This window comes from Chiloscyllium punctatum, chromosome 1 (genome assembly GCF_047496795.1).
Source record: "Chiloscyllium punctatum isolate Juve2018m chromosome 1, sChiPun1.3, whole genome shotgun sequence".
NCBI lineage: Eukaryota > Metazoa > Chordata > Chondrichthyes > Orectolobiformes > Hemiscylliidae > Chiloscyllium > Chiloscyllium punctatum.
In genome coordinates this window covers 112029185-112048404 of record NC_092739.1, presented here as the reverse complement: position 1 = coordinate 112048404, position 19220 = coordinate 112029185, and the positions used below count along the sequence as shown (strand labels likewise).

At 41.9% G+C, this 19220-nt stretch overlaps 1 protein-coding gene across 4 annotated transcripts in view; it reads right to left on the bottom strand.

The window, feature by feature from the left end:
* LOC140478739 (probable E3 ubiquitin-protein ligase HERC1) overlaps nucleotides 1-19220 on the bottom strand; it is a 342968-nt gene that overhangs the window by 27996 nt on the left and 295752 nt on the right. For 3 of the 4 annotated variants that reach the window (XM_072572056.1, XM_072572075.1, XM_072572064.1), the window contains exons 65-69: nucleotides 11943-12124; nucleotides 11371-11526; nucleotides 9754-9876; nucleotides 8628-8730; nucleotides 5079-5248 (exon numbers count right to left, since the gene is read on the bottom strand). In XM_072572056.1, the coding sequence (XP_072428157.1) occupies nucleotides 5079-5248; nucleotides 8628-8730; nucleotides 9754-9876; nucleotides 11371-11526; nucleotides 11943-12124 (734 nt within the window). The remainder of the gene's footprint in view (nucleotides 1-5078; nucleotides 5249-8627; nucleotides 8731-9753; nucleotides 9877-11370; nucleotides 11527-11942; nucleotides 12125-19220) is intronic. The other variant, XM_072572083.1, reaches the window with a different exon arrangement.

Sequence of the window (19220 nt, the reverse complement as noted above, 5' to 3'; positions counted from 1 at the left end):
AATTGAGAAAATGTTACAACACAATTATCAAGACTTTAACATGGAGACATAGAAAACAGGAGCAGGCCATTCGGCCCTTCAAGACTGTACCACTGCTCAATATAATCATGGCTAATCATTCAACTCAGGCCTCTGTTTCCACTTTCTCCCCAAACCCTTTGATTACATTTAGCTCAAAGAACTGCATCTAACTCCTTGAAAACATTTCTATTTGGCCTCAATCACTTTCTGTGGTAGAGAATTCTACATGTTCACCACTCTCTGGGGAAAGAAATTTCATCTCATCTCAGTCCTAAATGGTCTAACACATCCTTAACCAGTGACCCATAGCTCTGGAGTCCTCATTAATCAGAAACATCTTCCCACATTTACCCTGTCTAGGTTTGTTAGAACTTTATAAGTTTCTATGAGACCATTCTCATTTCTCTAAACTCAAGTGAAAATAGTCTTAACTGATCCATTTATTTTCATATGTCATTCTTGCCATTCCAGGAATCAGTCCTGGTAAACCTTTGTAGCACTCCCTCCACAGTCAGAGATTCCTTCTTTAGATATGGAGACCAAAAGTGCACATAATACTCCAGGTGTGGTCTCACCAAAGGATTGTACAATTGCAGCAAGACATTGTTGAAATACTCAAATGCAGTCACTAAGGAGACCAACATACCATTTGCCAGAAAACATCAAATGCTGGAGATCACAATGGATCAGACAGAATCCATGGAGACAGAGAGCAAGCTAATGTTTAGAGTCTAGATGAATCGTCATCAGAGCTGTACAATTCCATGACTATAAAAGGATTCTCCTTCTCAACTTCTCCCCTTACCTGATGTGTAGTGACCCTTAGGTTAAGCAACACCAGTTCTCTCTCATCTGGCAACTTTACTGCCTGAACGAACATCTGGACTCTAAACGTTAACTTGCACTCTCGTCCCATGGATGCTGTCTGACCCGCTGTGATCTTCAGTGTTTGTTGTTTTCAGTAGATTGCAATATCTGTAGTAATTTGTTCCTATAACATTTTCCAGTTCTGAAGGGTCACTAGACCAGAATCATTAACTTTGCTTTCTCTCCACAGATACTGCCAGAGCTACTGAGTTTCTTCAGCAATTTCTGTTTTTGTTTCAGACTTCCAGCATCTGCAGTTTTTTTTTAAAAGCACCATTTTGCCTTCTTTACCACCTACTGTACCTGCTAACTTTCAGTGATTGGCATATATGGACATCTAGGTCTCATTTCATTGCTCCCTTTCCTAATCTACCGCCACTCTGAGAACAATCTGCCTTCTTGCTTTTGCTGCCAAAATTGGTAATCTCACATTTATCCAGATTATATCTCATCGGCCATGCATTTACCCACCTCACTCATCTAGCTCTCCCTAGCAGATATATTATCAAAAAATTCTGGTAGACTTGTTAAGCACCATTTCCTTTTCATAAATCCATGCTGACTCAGTCTGATCCTGTCACTGTTTTCCAAGTTTTGTGCTGTGAAATATTTTACACTGGACTCTAGCATTTTCCCTTCCCTACCAATGTCAGACCAACCAGTCTATCTCCTTTTTTAAAAAAAATCAGTGGGTTAACTGTGCAAATTATCTAAAATAAAAGTCAGAGGTTCCAGAAATATAAAGAATATCAATCATAAAAGGTGAAATTTTCATTCTTGAATCTGGTGCACAAAAGCAGGATAAATCCTGAATCCTCAAACCCAAAATGGCTCAGCAATTTCCATTTTCAATCTGGGAGTCAGGTCACATGACCATGGAAGAGGGCAAAAGTCCATCAGTTCCCAAGACTGGTTGTACAGAAAGTCTGCCTCGGTGCTCTTGCCTGGTGTTAAAATGCCAAAAATATTTAAAAGAGAGTAAAGACAAAAAATCCCTCCAACTCTTCTCCACTCGACTCTCCATGCACTAGCCATGCTATCCCTTGCTACCTAATACCTTGGAATTAACCTCATACCATATACTTGCCATGACAATCTATGCCAATGTACTCAGACCCACAGTATCGCTCACATTCACACCTTCCATGTGCCCATTTACCCAGATACCATTGCTCCTCATACTCCCCATGTCCCCAATCATCCCATTAACCCTTTATAGTGTCAATGCCAATTGAACTACTGCCCTTCCTGCCACAAACCAGTTTCCTTAGTAACCATTATGGACATACCTTAGGAGCATGGCGACAGAACAATATTATCTACTTAATGAAAATTTCATCATCAGAAATAACAAAAATCAATATACTCAAATCGATCCAAAATAAAACAAAGTAAAGTCGCAAGATGAGACACACAACTGGTGTTGCTTAACCTAAGGATCACGATGCATCAGGTGAGAAGGAGAATCTTTTTAAGAATCATAAAGTTATACATCAAGTAAACAGACCCTTCGGTCCAACTTGTCCATGCCAAGCAGATATTCTAAACTGATCTAGTCCCATTTGTCAGCATTTGGTCCATACCCCTCTAATCCCTTCCTATTCATAAACCCATCCTTATGCCTTTTACATGCTGTAATTGTACCATTCTTCGCCACTTCCTCTGGCAGCTCATTCCATACATAAACCACTTTCCATGTGAACAAGTTGCCTCTTTGGTCCCTTTTCAATCTTTCCTCTCTCACCTTAAACTTATCCCCTCTAGTTTCGGACTCCGCTACCCTGGGAAAAGACTTTGGCTATTTACCCTATCCATGCCCCTCATGATTTTACAAACCTCTATAAGGTCACCTCTCAGCCCTTTTGAAATTTCTTACAAAAACAAACATTTCTCGTGAGTGCTTATCCCTTAGGTTAACAAAACTTTCCATTCTATAAGAAGCTGCAGCTGTCCAGCAAAATGTACATTTCATAGACATCCTCTTGTGAAAATAATAGATTGGGAAAATAGTCACACAGCACAAAGCTTTACGTCAACAGGAATTCTGAAATACTTATGAAGTTTTGGGGGTCCAAATCATTATATCAGTCATCAGCAAAGTGATGTAAGGGGTCGTCAACAGTATTATCAAGTAGCATTTTCTCAACGATAACCTGCTCAGTGATGTCCAGTTTTGGTTCTACATAGACATAGCCATAGAATCCCTACAGTGTGGAAAAAGGCCGTTTGGTCCAACAAGTCCACATCGACCCTCAAAAGAGTAACTAACCCACCCAGATCCATTCCCCTACTCTATTATCCTATATTTCCCCTGACTAACGCACCTAACCTACACATCTTAAACTATGGGCAATTTTTTTTAGCATGGCCAATTCACCTAATCTGATTGTCGGAGGAAACTGGAGCACATAGAGGAAACCCAAGCACATGGAGGAAACCCACTCAGACATGGGAGAATGTGCAAACTCCACATACACAGTCGCCTCAGGTTGGAATCGAACCCGGGTCCCTGGTGCCAAAAGGTAGCAGTGCTAACCACTGACCACTGTGCCAGATCCACTCATCTTTTGCCCTCACTACAGCCTTGGTCCAAATATGAACAAAACAGCTGAACTCCAGAACTGAAGTGAAAGTGAGTACTCTCAATATCAAAGTTGAGATTGTGGTGCTGGAAACACCTTGGGACCCTCCAACCACATGGGATTAAATGTGGACTTCACCAGTTTCCTCATTTTCCCATCCCACAATTCATCCCAGATCCAACCTTCAAACTCGGCACTGCCCTCATAACGTGTCCTAACTGTCCATCTTCCTTCCCACCTATCCGCTCCACTCTCCTCTCTGACCTATCACCTTCTCCCCCACCTCTACCTATCTATTGCGCTCTCAGCTACCTTCCCCCCACCTCTCTACCCCCTCCTCTCCCACCCCATTTATCTCTCTACACCCCCCAGCCCGCAAGCCTCATTCCTGATGAAAGGCTTATACCTAAAATGTCGACTCTCCTGCTCCTTGGATGCTGCCTGACCTGCTGTGCTTTTCCAGCACCGCACTCTTGGCTCTAGATATCAATGCAGCAGGGCATTGCTAATAAAACTGAGGTCAATAGCAACTAGGGGAAGAAGAGTGGATAAATGGGAAAGATGATGGACAGGTCAGGAGGGCGGTGCCAAATTGGAGGCTGAGGACTGGAATTAATGGGGGTAGGGAAGGAGGGGAAATGAGGAAACTGGTGAAATTCACATTTATCCCAAGTAGTTGCAGAGTCCCAAGGTGAAATATGAGGTGTTCTTCCTCCAGGCGTTGGGTGGTAAGGGTTTTGCAATGCAATACCAGCAATATTCAAGAAGCTCAACAACCATCTAGGATGAAGCTGCCCATTTGATTGGCACCCTAGGCACCACCTTTAACATTCTCTCCGATCACCACCGTTGCACAGTGGCAGCAGTGTGGACCACCTACACGATAGATTGCAGTAACGTACCGAGGCTCCTACAACAACACTTTCCAAACTCTCAATATTTACCATCTAGCAGGACAAGTGCAGCCGAATTCTGCTCCCTGTGAAAATGAATTACGCTGGTTTGGTTGGTGGGATTTGAGATTCCCAACTTTTTCTGGCATTTTTGCCATGGCAAAGATGTTCCCTTCATGATGAAAATCTGTGCCAAGAAACAATCCAATCCATAATCCAACTAGTTTGCCTTATACTATTCTGGGTAGTCATAGGATAAAAGAATAACTGTTGACTAAACAACGTAAGAATTAAATTAATAAATTTGGAAAAGATCTTGACATGTCGGAATGAACGTTTGCAAACATGCTTGTTTTTAATTGGGGTCACTGTATAGCAGTGATCAGTAGGAACTCTTGCGGATTGTTCATTGTACTAGCATAAAGCAGTTGAGCCAACTGGAGTGCTCTAACTGCTCCCTGAAAGAGATCAGCAACTCAATGTACTGAATCAAATCTGGATTTTCTGCTGTGTTGTTTAATATAATTAACTGGTTCCAATCTGCGATCCAAATGAGAAATAAACAGCATTAAACTTGAATCTCAAAATTATGTTAATAGCATTTTGATGAAATTGGTTATAATCTTGGTTTAATAATTTTAATGTAAAAAGCAGTCAAATTTAAGGAGATATTTTTGTGTATTAAATAAATTAAGAATTGACTTAGCTGTCCCACCTGGCCTTCAGCATTACATCCCCAGGCATACATATCCCCCGTAGAGCACAAAGCGAGTGTATGCTCCGATCCCACTGCAATATCTTCAACAAACACTGCTTCTAGTGCGGGGACTTGCTGTGGATGATTGTGATTCCGCAGCATTGAATCCGGCAAACCAATAAGTCGCTCTGAGGATAAAAACGGAGTATTCTGAAAAAAAAGTGATTCACAATTTTGCTCACCAAAATTATGAATTTGTTTATGTTCAGGACATGTGAGATGGGCCTTCAAGATTTTTCACATGATATAAAGGGAGGGAAGTTCCCAGTTTGGCAGTGTAGAAAGAATGGGCAGAATATAATGCTCAGAAAAGTGGGCCCATTACTGGTAGAGAGCAGTCAGCAAACAGCATGAGCCCTGAATCAATTTAAAATCAATTGGCCAGTCCCCTGCCTGTTATTTGGTCTCACAGGTTGGTAAGGTTATTACATCGTGTCCAGCTACTTAGAGCCTGGCAATTCCTAAGTGGAAATAATGCTGTACTGCAGCAGGCCCTAAGAGATGGATATTTTCTGCAGTCCCAGTAAGTGGGAAGTGGAGTGAGCATGACAGGGCCAGACAGGGCTGTAATGGAGGAGAAAAGAGGTACTGTAAATCGTGGAGGTCTTTTGATTGGGCAGGATCACCCAGCTCACCAGACTTCAAGAATCCCAACTACGGTATGCCAGATAACTTGTCCAAATAGCTTGGCAACTCCCAATTCCCTTTTAGTAGAACATCAAATAAAGCAACTAGCCTCTGGGCAGGAAGACCTTTTTGTTAACCCTTCCTGACCTGGTTTCAATTGTGGAACAAGGTCTTCCTGCCCAAAGGCCAGCCAAGTCAGGAAGAAAAAGGACACTCCTAGTCCCCATTAAGCAACTCCTTCCATATCCCAGTGTCTCCCAGTCTAGATATTAAAATCTACCCACTGCAAGGCAGAGGATGTGACTGAGGGAGGAAAAAATAATTAAATGTAGATTACTAAGGAAAAAAAACTAGAATTATGAGGTTAGATAATAAAAGGTGACATATGGATGGAGAAGAATAGAAATACTGCTGACTACACTTTTTTTGCAACTACATATTGGGATGTGTTTCGTCCTTAGTAATGATATAATCACAGTAACCCATTTACAATTTTGAAGCCATTTTGCCATCATGCATTCATGGCACAGAAACAGTTAAAGCATCCCATGCCCAGTCCAGTGGTTATGTTCCAGTCAAGACTCTTCCCATCTAAATCTACTACTGCAGCCATTATGTCCTGCTCCTTTATATCCTTATGTATATCTAAAAAATTATATCTACAGTGTTCACTTCAACCACTCCCTGTAGAAACAAGTTCCATATTCTTACCATTCTCTGAAGTGCAGAATTGTTATAGTGCACCGACTCTCTAAATGGAATCTTCACTAAGTGCCATTCGCTGGCCTTGTCCCAATGACTCAGCATGTTACAACCAAAGAGCTTGGTGCTGCACTCACCAAACTATCTTAGTCTGACTCAACATTATGGACGGTCCTATTTTGTGGTGCAGACAGCTCCCTTTGGAGACATTGCAGGCACTGTGACCATCTGAATAGTGAGTGCACCCTTTGCAGATACGATGGCAGCAAAAAAACAGCCGTTCTAATATCCACATCCTCTTTATACTATCTGTTGATCTGTTCTTTAAAGAAAACAGATTTCTTTTCACAGTTTGCCTGAAAACATCATAAAACAGTTGTTGAATATTTTCCTATCCCACTTAACATCGTATAATTTCAGTTTCTTTTTAAAGGGAAAAATTAATCTTGGTTAATACAGGCTTCAGAAGTACGCTTTAATGGCCTGTTCTGTAGTGCGACGGTAGGTGGGGAGATAATCTTTGTTTTCCCCTCACCCCCAATCTTCATTGTGGTTTCCAGGTGCTTTCATTGTATATTCAATCCATGTCATACATTCCTTAATTTAACAGCAAAAATAAGTTTAGCTGCTTGAACCATTTTTTAAAAATAATTTTCTACTTTCAGTCAGAGTCTTCATTTTGGCCACTATTCTTTCAAGCTTTTAAATATACCCTTTTTAAAAATGTAGGTTGACAGAAACTATACATTATATTTCATAAGTGCTTTCACCATTAGTCTCTATAACATTTGACTTGTAGTCCAATGCTTTCAAGTTGCACCCAGTACTGATGGGTCTCATTGGCAACTACCTTATATGTGTTAGAAGCACATATTTGTGGACTACAAGAAATTGGAAGATTGAAGATTTGGACATTTTCTGCATTATAAAGAGTTTACCATGTGACTTTGTAGAACTCAAGTCAAAAAGTTCAAAGAGAACCGGGGATCATCTCCGGTTTGCTGGAAAAGCAAATAACTTCGAAAAGCAATTTCCAGCAAAGCCTTTAAAAGGAGAGAAGAGGTGCATTTTATTGCTCTAAACTGTTGGACAATCAGACTCAGATAATCCCAAGGACCTGCGCTGTTCTTTGCCTCATTAAACCTCTGGACTTTTGTTCTGATTGCCATAGATTTGAAGCTTTTGGAATTCTGTTTCTTCTGAAAAGTGAGAGTTGGAAGAAAGCTGGCACAAGGGAAACATCTCTATCTCTCTCTGAATAAAGGATAACGCTGAAAGAAAACCAGCTGAAGAAATATCACAGTGAAGTATTTTCTGGAAATCAGAGAAATTTCCATATGTTGGTATCTCTGACCTCCTCAGACACTAAATGCTGAACTGTAATCTCAGTCCAAATGTCTAGGCCTAAGTAACTTGTCACATGAACTTCCATCACTCTGTTGTTACCAGAAACTTAATCTCATTAACAGGAAATCAGAAGAGATGCCAACTATTACGAGCCACTTTAGTTTAGATTCTTGATCCTGAAAGGAGTGTTTCCCTAATTCTTCTCCCCCATTCATAATATCTCTGCAGAGCTGTGTTGTCTCACCTGTGTATGAATGTATTTGTGCGATTAAGAGGCTATAGTTTAAATCTGCATGGTATCTTGATTATGAATGACTTTTGCCATTTGTTTAAAGAATAAGTTTGTTGCAATAAACAAATGAGTTTATTGAAGAAACATGGTGGAAGTTGCTTTTTGTCCTGGACAACATCTAATAATGGGAAACAAATTGATGGATTTGGTGACTGAATAAGATGTGGAGGTGCCGGTGTTGGACTGGGGTGGACAAAGTTATAAATCACACAACACCAGGTTCCAGTCAGACAGGTTTATTTGAAAGTACAAGTTTTCTGCACTCTTTTGTTGGGTGGCTATCTGATGAAGCAGCATTGCTCTGAAAGCTCAGACTTTCAAATAAACCTATGGGACAATAACCTGGCGCTGTGTGATTAAATAAGACATTTGCACTTTTGGTAAGGTTTGTGCAGAAATGGGGCTTGATTTCTTGGCACTCTTTCCATCGACTCTCAACAAATGAAACCTGGAGTATAATGTATTACCACTAAAACCTCTAGTAATGTACAACTGATATAATTACTATAAAATGACATGACTATGAGATAGAAAGGTACCTTGTCCAAAAGTGTACACGTGACCATCCTTTGTCAGTACAACAGAAAACTGGGTTCCACAAGCTACTTTCTTCACTCCTTTATTACAAAGACTTTCGATTTTCTGCATAATAAAATCACAGGGGTATGAACAAAGAAAAACCTGCAATTATATACAGAGGAACCTCAATTATCCAAATTTCTGATTATCCAAAGAAGATCTCAAGGTCCCGGTAGAAACATTACATCAAAAAGGTGTTTCCAACACTGATCGCATCTTTTGTTTACAATGATTAGAAATGAACTCGGCTTCCTGAAATGCTGCCGAGAACAGTCTTGGACATCGAATGGGAGCCCAGGCATAGTCTTCAAATGACTGACTACCCACCCTCTCTCTCTCCCCACACTTCCCCTGAGGTTCTACACAGAAGTGTACTCTAAACCCCCCTTCCCAGATAATCTCTCCAACATTGTCTTGTACAGGGCAGAATGGGAACTTGTCAAAACATTGCAGTAAAAACTTGTGTGTGTGTGTGTGTGTATGCACACATGAGCATGGGGGGGTTCAGACAGGGGAGTGGTGGGTGGGGGCGGACGGGAAGTGTGTTTGAGGGTGGGGGCGAATGGGGGCACGCAGATGGGGACGCAGGGACCTGTGCCCAGTGTGCTGCTGCCTAGTCTCCTGAACGGGGAGCTGACTTAGCAAGTGTCAAAACCACTGAACTGATGGGGTGTGTGCATGTGGGGGAGGAAGACGCGGGAGGCTTCAGCAATGCTGCAGGTCCCTTGCACACAAGTATGTCTCCACTCAGAAACAAACCCTGAGACAGAGAGAAGGAGCAAAGAAGGCAGAGAGAGGAAAAAGGAAACTTCAGAAAACTCTGTGCCCCAGAGAAGAGGCATTGAATCAATTAACCGAATAATCAATTATCCAAACGAAATACTGCCCGCCCATCTCGCTTGGATAATTGAGGTTCCTCTGTAATGCCTTTCACAACCTCAGTACGCTCCAAAGCAGCTTGCTACCAATGAAAATCACTATTGTCAGGCAGGAAATGTGATGGGCAAATTTGCCAACAACAAACTCCTATTATCATATTTCTGATTATGACTGGACAAATTACTTTTATGATGTTGATTAACTTACCTGGGGACAGCATTTAACAGTACAAGCCCCTAAACCTAGTTTGCCATAGTCTCCATCGCCAAATGACCAGACTATCATTCCATCTGATGAGATGACCAGAGTGTGATTCAATCCACAAGCGACCTAAAGAAATAAAGGAAATGGCTAATTTTGTTTTATAAAATGCAAATAGAAATAGTTTATTAATGAATGAATAATGGACTCAGCAATCAAAGTTCTTTATAACTTTCTCTTACTCTTAACAACTCTAGAGCTTTCAATCACAATTGTCCTCAATGAAAATTAAATATTTGGTCATGAAAATATGAGAAAGAACTATTGCTATAAATAATGCTAGAAATCATTGAAAGAATCTTGCAGCGCGGAAGGAAGTAATTTAACATAAACTGGTTCCTTGAAAAAGCTGTACAATTTATTTTCCTGCTCCATATTTTTTCAGATAATTCTAGAAAGTAATCCTCTTCCATATTCCTGGATAAACTTAACTAACTGAGCAGAAAACATCCATGTATCAGTCTCAATTAAGCAGTAAACAAAATAGAAATAGTCTAGTTTCATGGTTATCATTTGGTGTTAATTTTAGCTTGTACATTCATGTTATAAAGTCCTGGGTTCAAGTTGTGCTCTTGGAGACTTGAACGCATAATTTAGGATGACACATTGGTACAGAAAGTGCAGGCTTGCTGGAGCTGATGTTAAACTGAGGATTCATGAGCTCCACCAACTAGTTAGATGATCCCATGGCACTACCTATTGGAGATCAGAATGCTTTGACCATTACTTGTGCATCAACTGACAGCTCCAAAACAAATGGTCGGTTGTTTGTGGAACAATGCTGTGTGCTATTTAGTTGCCACATCATTTGCCTTACAACAAATGCACTTCAAAAACACACAATGGCCTGCGAGAATTTGGGATTTCTTGAAATAATAATGTTATTTTATTCAAGAAATATGCTCATAAGTTGAAAGCTGAATTACAGTGTAGTTTAAAGACTTGCAGCCATGTAATAATTATGCACCAATTAAAGTGGACAAGTTTCAGGAGACATGAAAGTTTTGAGTGGGATGTTAAAATAAGGGTAGAATTTAATTAAAATTATATTGAAATTACAAACATATAGATTTACCAAATTATGGGCTACTAAACAAGTATATATTAAATTTCACTATTTTATTACTTCATTAAGGATCTGAATAAGGCAAGTTGCCCTTTCTCTCATGTTGCAACCATTGGAATGTACAATTTAGAATAGCAAAGAAAAATACCAAGATTTTGTAGAGATCTAAGGAAAGCAAATGGACGTCAAACCAAAAATAGGCTGATCAAAATCTTGGTAAGGAGTTTTTTTGAGGAGGATTCTAATAGGAAAGGAGATTTTAAAAATCTGAAGGGTTTAAGGAATGAAATACAGAACATTTTTTTATTATCAACTACTCATGTTGCAGAACTCATATGACTGATGGCAGTATACAATTTTCAACTCAGCAAACAGAAAATAGACTCCGTATTGCAGGTTCCATTAGAATGTTTAAAAGCAAAAAAATTCTTTCTGCACTAATGTGACCTATTCATATAACATTATATTCAACTTTTAGATCAATGAAGTTCCAGTACCTGTCCTATTGAATAATCCTCCAGTGCAGTCACCTTTTCAGGTAGCATTTTATTCGATGTACTCCTAAGACCCAACCTTCCATAATCTCCACTCCCGAAAGTGAAGAGTTTTCCATCAGCTGTTACCACAGCTGAATGCTTAAATCCACAAGAGAGCTGTCCAAAGAAGGCAAGGCCATACAATTATTTTTTTCTGAATAATGTAAATGGAAATATTTCTTGAAATAGTGTTCTCTTTCAAAAGGTTACAAAAAGGTTTCATCAGCTTGATGGACAGTGAGGTTGGAGCGTTATGTGCAGGGTTGAACACATTTTGCAATTTATCAGAAAATGAGCCCTCTCAGCCATCCTGTTATGGATCAGATATTTTCACTTAATGAAGATTAACAGGATGGGGCTGCTGGAAGAAAAACTTAGACATCTTATTCCAGGCCACTCCTGGCATTAAAAGTAAATCTGCATTCCATTCTCTTAGCCACAGATGGTAAGTGATGAGAGTACAGGGAAGATGAAAATCCTTAATCAAAAGTAGTTACTCTATTCTTTTCAATGTGTGAATAATAAGGATATACCTGCACTACGTCTTCTCCCTGCAGTGCCTCAATTTGTCTAGGTCTGCGTTGTCTTTCACTATTTCCATGTCCAAGCTTTCCATAATCACCATCTCCCCAGCTGAAAACTTCCCCGCTCTCGGTTAAAGCCATAGAATGACCATCTGATCCACATGAAGTGACTAACTGAGTTACAACATAACCTGGAAAAGGAGCAGAGCAATGAGAACTTTTGCTGGAACCAAAAACAGAAGATTGGGCAGTGAGGAGGCATGGGATGCAACGGTCTGAAACAATAAGACTTACATCCATAACAGGCCACAAAGCAAAAATGTTTTGTACATTAATACACTATAATACAGAAAATATTTGAAACATATGCATTGTCGTTGAAGTTCAGAAAAACAGTATATGACACTGTGCCAGGAGTTATTTCCATATTTTTGGTATTTCACTTCAAGTTCAGCAATTTAGCCCTGATTTCATATAGGCCAGAGGTTGCCCAAAGTCAAGGTACTTTACAACAAGCACTGGAGGTAAACTGTAAATTACAATTACTGTACAACTTAACTTCTTTGGCGTGAAAGATTTAGAAACAATTATTCAGGAGAGCATTAGTAGTCACTTGGTGGATTGGTTAGGAAGAACCAGCATGGATTTCCAAAGGTTTAACTGTTTAACTACTTGCTGGAGATTTTTTTTAAAGAGGTGATGAATGGAGTTGACGAGGGTAATGCTGCAGATATAATGTACATAGAGTCCCAGAAAGCATTTGTTACAGTGCCACACAGCAGATTTGTGAGAGAAGTCATAGCTTGTAGGATAAAAGTGACAGTAGCAACATGGATATAAAATTGGTACAGGGACAGGAAACAGACAGCAATAGTCAATGAATACTTTTAGGGCTGGAGGAAGATTTGTAGTGGAATTCCCCAGGGGTTGATATTGGGAGCCTTGCTTTCCCTGATACACATAGTTGATCTATACCTTGCTGTGCAGGGGGCAAATTCAAAACTTGTAAATTATACAAACCCTTGCACAATGCAGAACTTCAAAAGGATATTTTCAGGTTGGGAATGCGCAGATAGGTGGGATGAAGTTCAATGCAGAAAAGTGTGAAGTAATAAATTTTGGTCGGATAAACATGAACACATAGTACAAAATAATAGGTACAATTCAAAAGAGTGCCCAGGAGCACATGGAGAGGGGTGTGTGCATGTGTGCATGTGCGTATACACATCATTGAAGGTGGCAGGATAGATGGAAAGAGTAGTTAAAGAAAGCATATACTATTCAGACCTTTATTAATAGGGGCATAGTGCACAAAATCAAGGAGATGATACTGATATTGTATAAGATACTTGCCAAATATTGCTCTGGACACCACATTTCAGAAAGGATATGCATGCATTGGAGAGCGTGCAGAAGAGATTTACAATTATGGTTCCAGGAATGAGCACCTTCAGTGACAAGGATAAATTGAAGAGGTTGGGACTATTCCCCTTGGAGAGCAAAAGGCTAAGAGGAGATTAGATAGAATTTTTAAAATCATGAGAGGTCTGATTAAGACTGGAAGAAACTGTTGCCATTTGTAAAATCATCAAGAGTGGCAAGGCACACAGTCCTACCCTGCAGGAGATGGTGAAATCTGAATTCAATTTAAAACAAAGAGTTTGGAATGAAGAATCTACTGATGACCAAGGAACTATTGTCCTTAAAAAAAAACTCATCTGAATCACTAATGTCCTTCAAGAAGGAAATCTATCATCCTCGCCTGGTTTGGCTTAAATGTGACTCCAGAGACAGGTTTAGGTTGGAGAAGATAGATTTAAAAAGGGACGTGCGTATATGGAATGGGCTAGCAGAGGAAGTGGTTGAAGTGGATACAGTTACAACATTCACAAGACAATGAGTTTGGAGAAGATTTGTAGCTCAGGATGAGGGTCTGGATGTAATTTTGCTCGCTGAGCTGGAAGGTTTGTTTACAGATGTTACGTCACCATTCGAGGTAACATCATCAGTGAGCCTCCAGTGAAGCTCTGGCTCACTGATGATGTTACAGAGTATGGCGAAGAAACTTCTGAAAATGAACCTCCCAGCTCAGCGAGCAAACTTACATCCAGATCTACAAGACATTTGGACAGGTACATGTTAGGAAAGATTTGGAAGGATATGGGCCAAACACAAGCAAATGAGAATATTTCAGTTTAGGAAACCTGGTTAGCATGGATGAGTTAGGACTAAAGGCCTGTTTCCACGTTGTATGACTCTATGACGATGATACGGCAATGTGCTTGGATCTCAATCTACTCTGAGCAATTAGGGATGGGCAAAAGATATTAGCCTAGCCAGCAATGCACACAACCTGTGAATGAATTTTTAAAAATTGTGGTTTGTAAAAGATGCAAATGTGATGCAAGAAAAAAAAATTCATGGTGAATGGTTCAGGTCTGGAATGCATTGTTTGGAAGTATGGAGGAGGCGGATTTAATTGAGGCACTCAAGAGGCACACATGATTTTTTTAAATAGAAACAATAGCATGGAGAAAAGACAGAGGATTGGCACTAAACCGTGATGCTTATTTGGAGAGCCAGTGGAGACACAATGGACTGAATAGCCTCTTTTGCATTGCAACATTTTTATAATTCTGCTATTTAGCCCAGATGCTGGTGTGAAAGTGCGTAGGGAAAATCCATCAAGGCCAGAAATCCCTGCTGATCTTATTGATCTTATTAACTATAATGCTAAGATATTGGGATAATCTCACTGTACAGCAATCCAACCCCACATTGAGACATACAGCACAGAAACTGACCCTTCAGTCTAACTTGTCTGTGCCGACCAGATATCTGATTAGTATTTGAGTGGGTGTGTTCTAGACCCCAGGTCCTACTTTCGTAGGGCCTCCCTCCCTCCTCCTCTAACCTAACTTTAAAGTCCACAGGTTATTGACTCAGTGTTCTTGTTTTTGGAGACAAAGTGTACAGTCATGGCAGCGCAGGCGGTGGAATGTTCCTCCTGCAGGATGTTTGAGGTAGGGGTGACCACCGATACTCCTGCCGACTTCGTCTGCAGGAAATGCAGTCAGATCCTGATCCTCACCGAACGAGTTAGGGAACTGGAACTGGAGCTGGATGAGCTGAGGATTATTCGAGAGGCTGAGAGGGTGATCGATAGAAGCTACAGGGACATAGTTACGCCAGAGAACAGAGGTAGCTGGGTAACAGTTAGAGGTGGGAAGGGGAAGAAGCAGGCAGTGCAGGGTTCCCCTGTGGTCGTTACCCTAAAAAATAAGTATGCAGCTTTGGAAACTGTTGGGGGGGACAGCCTTGCAGGTGTAAGCTGCAGTGAAGGGGTCTGTGGCTCTGAGACTCAGAAGGGAAAGGGGGAGAGGAGGGGAGCACTAGTTATAGGGGACTCTCTAGTTAGAGGGATGGACAGGCGGTTCTGTGGACATGGGCGAGACTCTCGGATGGTTTGTTGCCTCCCGGGTGCCAGGGTCCGAGACGTCTCGGACTGTGTCTTCAGAATCCTTAAGGGGGAGGGTGTGCAGCCAGAAGTCGTGGTACACATTGGCACCAACGACATAGGTAGGAAGAGGGGTGGGGAGGTCATGCAAGAGCTCAAGGAGTTAGGCTGGAAGCTATAAGCTAGGACAGACAGAGTCATCATCTCTGGGTTGTTGCCGGTGCCACGTGACAGAGAGGCAAAGAATAGGGAGAGAGTGCAGTTGAACACGTGGTTGCAAGGATGGTGTAGGAGGGAGGACTTCAGATATTTGGACAATTGGACTGCATTCTGGGGAAGGTGGGACCTGTATAAACAGGACGGGTTGCACCTGAACCAGAAGGGCACCAATATCCTGGGGGGTAGGTTTGCTAGCACTCTTCGGGGGGGTTTAAACTAATTTGGCAGGGGGATGGGATCCGGACTTGTAGTCCAGCAAGTAAGCTAGCTGTGTGTCAGGATGCCCAAGACTGTAGGGAGGCTGTGGAGAAGGTAGCACTGACAGGGACTACTTGCGGACACAGAGATGGGCTCAAGTGTGTATACTTCAACGCAAGGAGTATCAGAAATAAGGTGGGTGAACTTAAGGCGTGGATCGGTACTTGGGACTACGATGTTGTGGCCATCATGGAAACATGGATAGATGAGGGACAGGAATGGCTGTTGGAGGTTCCTGGTTACAGATGTTTCAGTAAGATTAGGGAGGGTGGTAAAAAAGGAGGGGGGGTGGCATTGCTAATTAGAAATGGTATAACGGCTGCAGAAAGGAAGTTTGAGGGGGATCTGCCTCTGGAGGTAGTATGGGCTGAAGTCAGAAATAGGAAAGGTGCAGTCACCTTGTTGGGTGTTTATTATAGGCCCCCCAATAGCAGCAGAGATGTGGAGAAACAGATTGGGAAACAGATTTTGGAAAGGTGCAGAAGCCACAGGGTAGTAGTCATGGGCGACTTCAACTTCCCAAATATTGATTGGAAGCTCTTTAGATCAAGTAGATTGGATGGGGCGGTGTTTGTGTAGCGTGTCCAGGAAGCTTTTCTAACGCAGTATGTAGAGTGTCCAACCAGAGGGGAGGCCATATTGGATTTGGTACTCGGTAATGAACCGGGACAAGTGGTGGGCTTGTTAGTGGGTGAACATTTTGGTGATGGTGACCACAATTCTGTGACTTTCACCTTAGTTATGGAGAGAGATAGGTGCGCACAATAAGGAAGATTTTACAATTGGGGGAAGGGAAATTACGATGCTGTAAGACAGGATTTGAGGAGCATACGTTGGGAGCATAGGCTGTCAGGGAAGGATGTGGTGGAAATGTGGAACTTTTTCAAGGAGCAGATACGACGTGTCCTTGATATGTATGTACCGATCAGGCAGGAAAGAAATGGTCGTGTGAGGGAGCCTTGGTTGACGAGGGAGGTTGAATGTCTAGTAAAGAGGAAGAAGGAGGCTTACATAAGGTTGAGGAAACAGGGTTCAGACAGAGCAGTGGAGGGATATAGGATAGCCAGAAGGGACCTGAAGAAAGGGATTAGGAGAGCTAAGAGAGGGCATGAAAAATCCTTGGCGGATAGGATCAAGGATAACCCCAAGGCATTCTATGCGTATGTGAGAAACCTGAGAATGACGAGAACGAGGGTAGGTCCGATCAAGGACAGTAGTGGGAGACTGTGTATTGAGTCGGAAGAGATAGGAGAGGTCTTGAACAAGTACTTCTCTTCAGTATTTACGAACGAGAGGGACCGTATTGTTGAAGAGGAGAGTGTGAAACGGACTGATAAGCTAGAAGAGATACCTGTTAGGAAGGATGATGTGGACATTTTGAACAACTTGAGGATAGACAAGTCCCCTGGGCCTGACGGGATATATCCTAGGATTATGTGGGAAGCAAGAGAGGAAATTGCAGTACCGTTGGCAATGATCTTCTCGTCTTCACTGGCAACGGGGGTGGTACCAGGGGACTGGAGAGTAGCGAATGTTGTGCCCCTGTTCAAAAAAGGGAATAGGGATAACCCCGGGAATTACAGGCCAGTTAGTCTTACTTCTGTGGTAGGCAAAGTAATGGAAAGGGTACTGAGGGATAGGATTTACGAGTATCTGGAAAGACACTGCTTGATTAGGGACAGCCAGCACGGATTTGTGAAGGGTAGATCTTGCCTTACAAGTCTTATTGAATTCTTCGAGGAGGTGACCAAGCATGTGGATGAGGGTAGAGCAGTGGATGTAGTGTACATGGATTTTAGTGAGGCATTTGATAAGGTTCCCCATGGTAGGCTTATGCGGAAAGTCAGGAGGCATGGGATAGAGGGAAATTTGGCCAATTGGATAGAAAACTGGCTAACCGGTCGAAGGCAGAGAGTGGTGGTAGATGGTAAATATTCAGCATGGAGCCCAGTTACAAGTGGAGTTCCGCAGGGATCAGTTCTGGGTCCTCTGCTGTTTGTAATTTTTATTAATGACTTAGATGAGGGAGTCGAAGGGTGGGTCAGTAAATTTGCAGATGATACGAAGATAGGTGGAGTTGTGGACAGTGAGGAGGGCTGTTGTCGGATGCAGAGGGACTTAGATATGATGCAGAGCTGGGCTGAGGAGTGGCAGATGGAGTTCAACCCTGCCAAGTGTGAGGTTGTCCATTTTGGAAGAACAAATAAGAATGCGGAATACAGGGTTAATGGTAGGGTTCTTAGTCAGGTGGAGGAACAGAGGGATCTTGGGGTCTATGTACATAGATCTTTGAAGGTTGCCACTCAGGTGGATAGAGTTTGTAAGAAGGCCTATGGAGTATTATCGTTCATTAGCAGAGGGATTGAATTCAAGAGTCGTGAAGTGATGTTGCAGCTGTACAGGACTTTGGTTAGGCCACAGTTGGAGTACTGTGTGCAGTTCTGGTTGCCTCACTTTAGGAAAGATGTGAAAGCTTTGGAGAGGGTGCAGAGAAGATTTACCAGGATGTTGCCTGGAATGGAGAGTAGGTCGTACGAGGATAGGTTGAGAGTTCTCGGCCTTTTCTCGTTGGAACGGTGAAGGATGAGGGGTGACTTGATAGAGGTTTATAAGATGATCAGAGGAATAGATAGAGTAGACAGTCAGAAACTTTTTCCCCGGGTACAACAGAGTGTTACAAGGGGACATAAATTTAAGGTGAAGGGTGGAAGGTACAGGGGAGATGTCAGGGGTGGGTTCTTTACCCAGAGAGTGGTGGGGGCATGGATTTCGCTGCCCGTGGGAGTGGTAGAGTCAGAATCATTGGCGACCTTTAAGCGGCATTTGGATAGGTACATGGATGGGTGCTTAATCTAGGTTAGAAGTTCGGCACAACATCGTGGGCTGAAGGGCCTGTTCTGTGCTGTATTGTTCTATGTTCTGTGTTCTATGTTCTATGTTCTATGTTCATCCCATTTGTCAACATTTGGCCCATATCTTTCTAAACCTTTCCTATTCATAAACCCATCCAATTGCCTTTTAGGCTTGTAATTGTACCTACCTTCACTACTTCCTCTGACAGCTCATGCCGTACATGCACCCTTTTCTTTGTGAAAAAGTTAGCCCTCAAGGTCCTTTTAAAATCTTTCTCCCTCACCCCAAACCTATGCTCTCTAATTTTGGCATGCCCCGAAAATGACCTTGGCTATTCATCCTTCCATTAAGGACTTTATAACCTCCTTAAGGTCATCCCTCAGTCTTGGATGCTCCAGGGAATACAGGAATAGCGTATTTAACCTCTCCATATAACTCGAATCCTCTGATCCCAGCAACATCCTTGCAAATATTTTCTGCATCTTCACAAGTTTAACAAC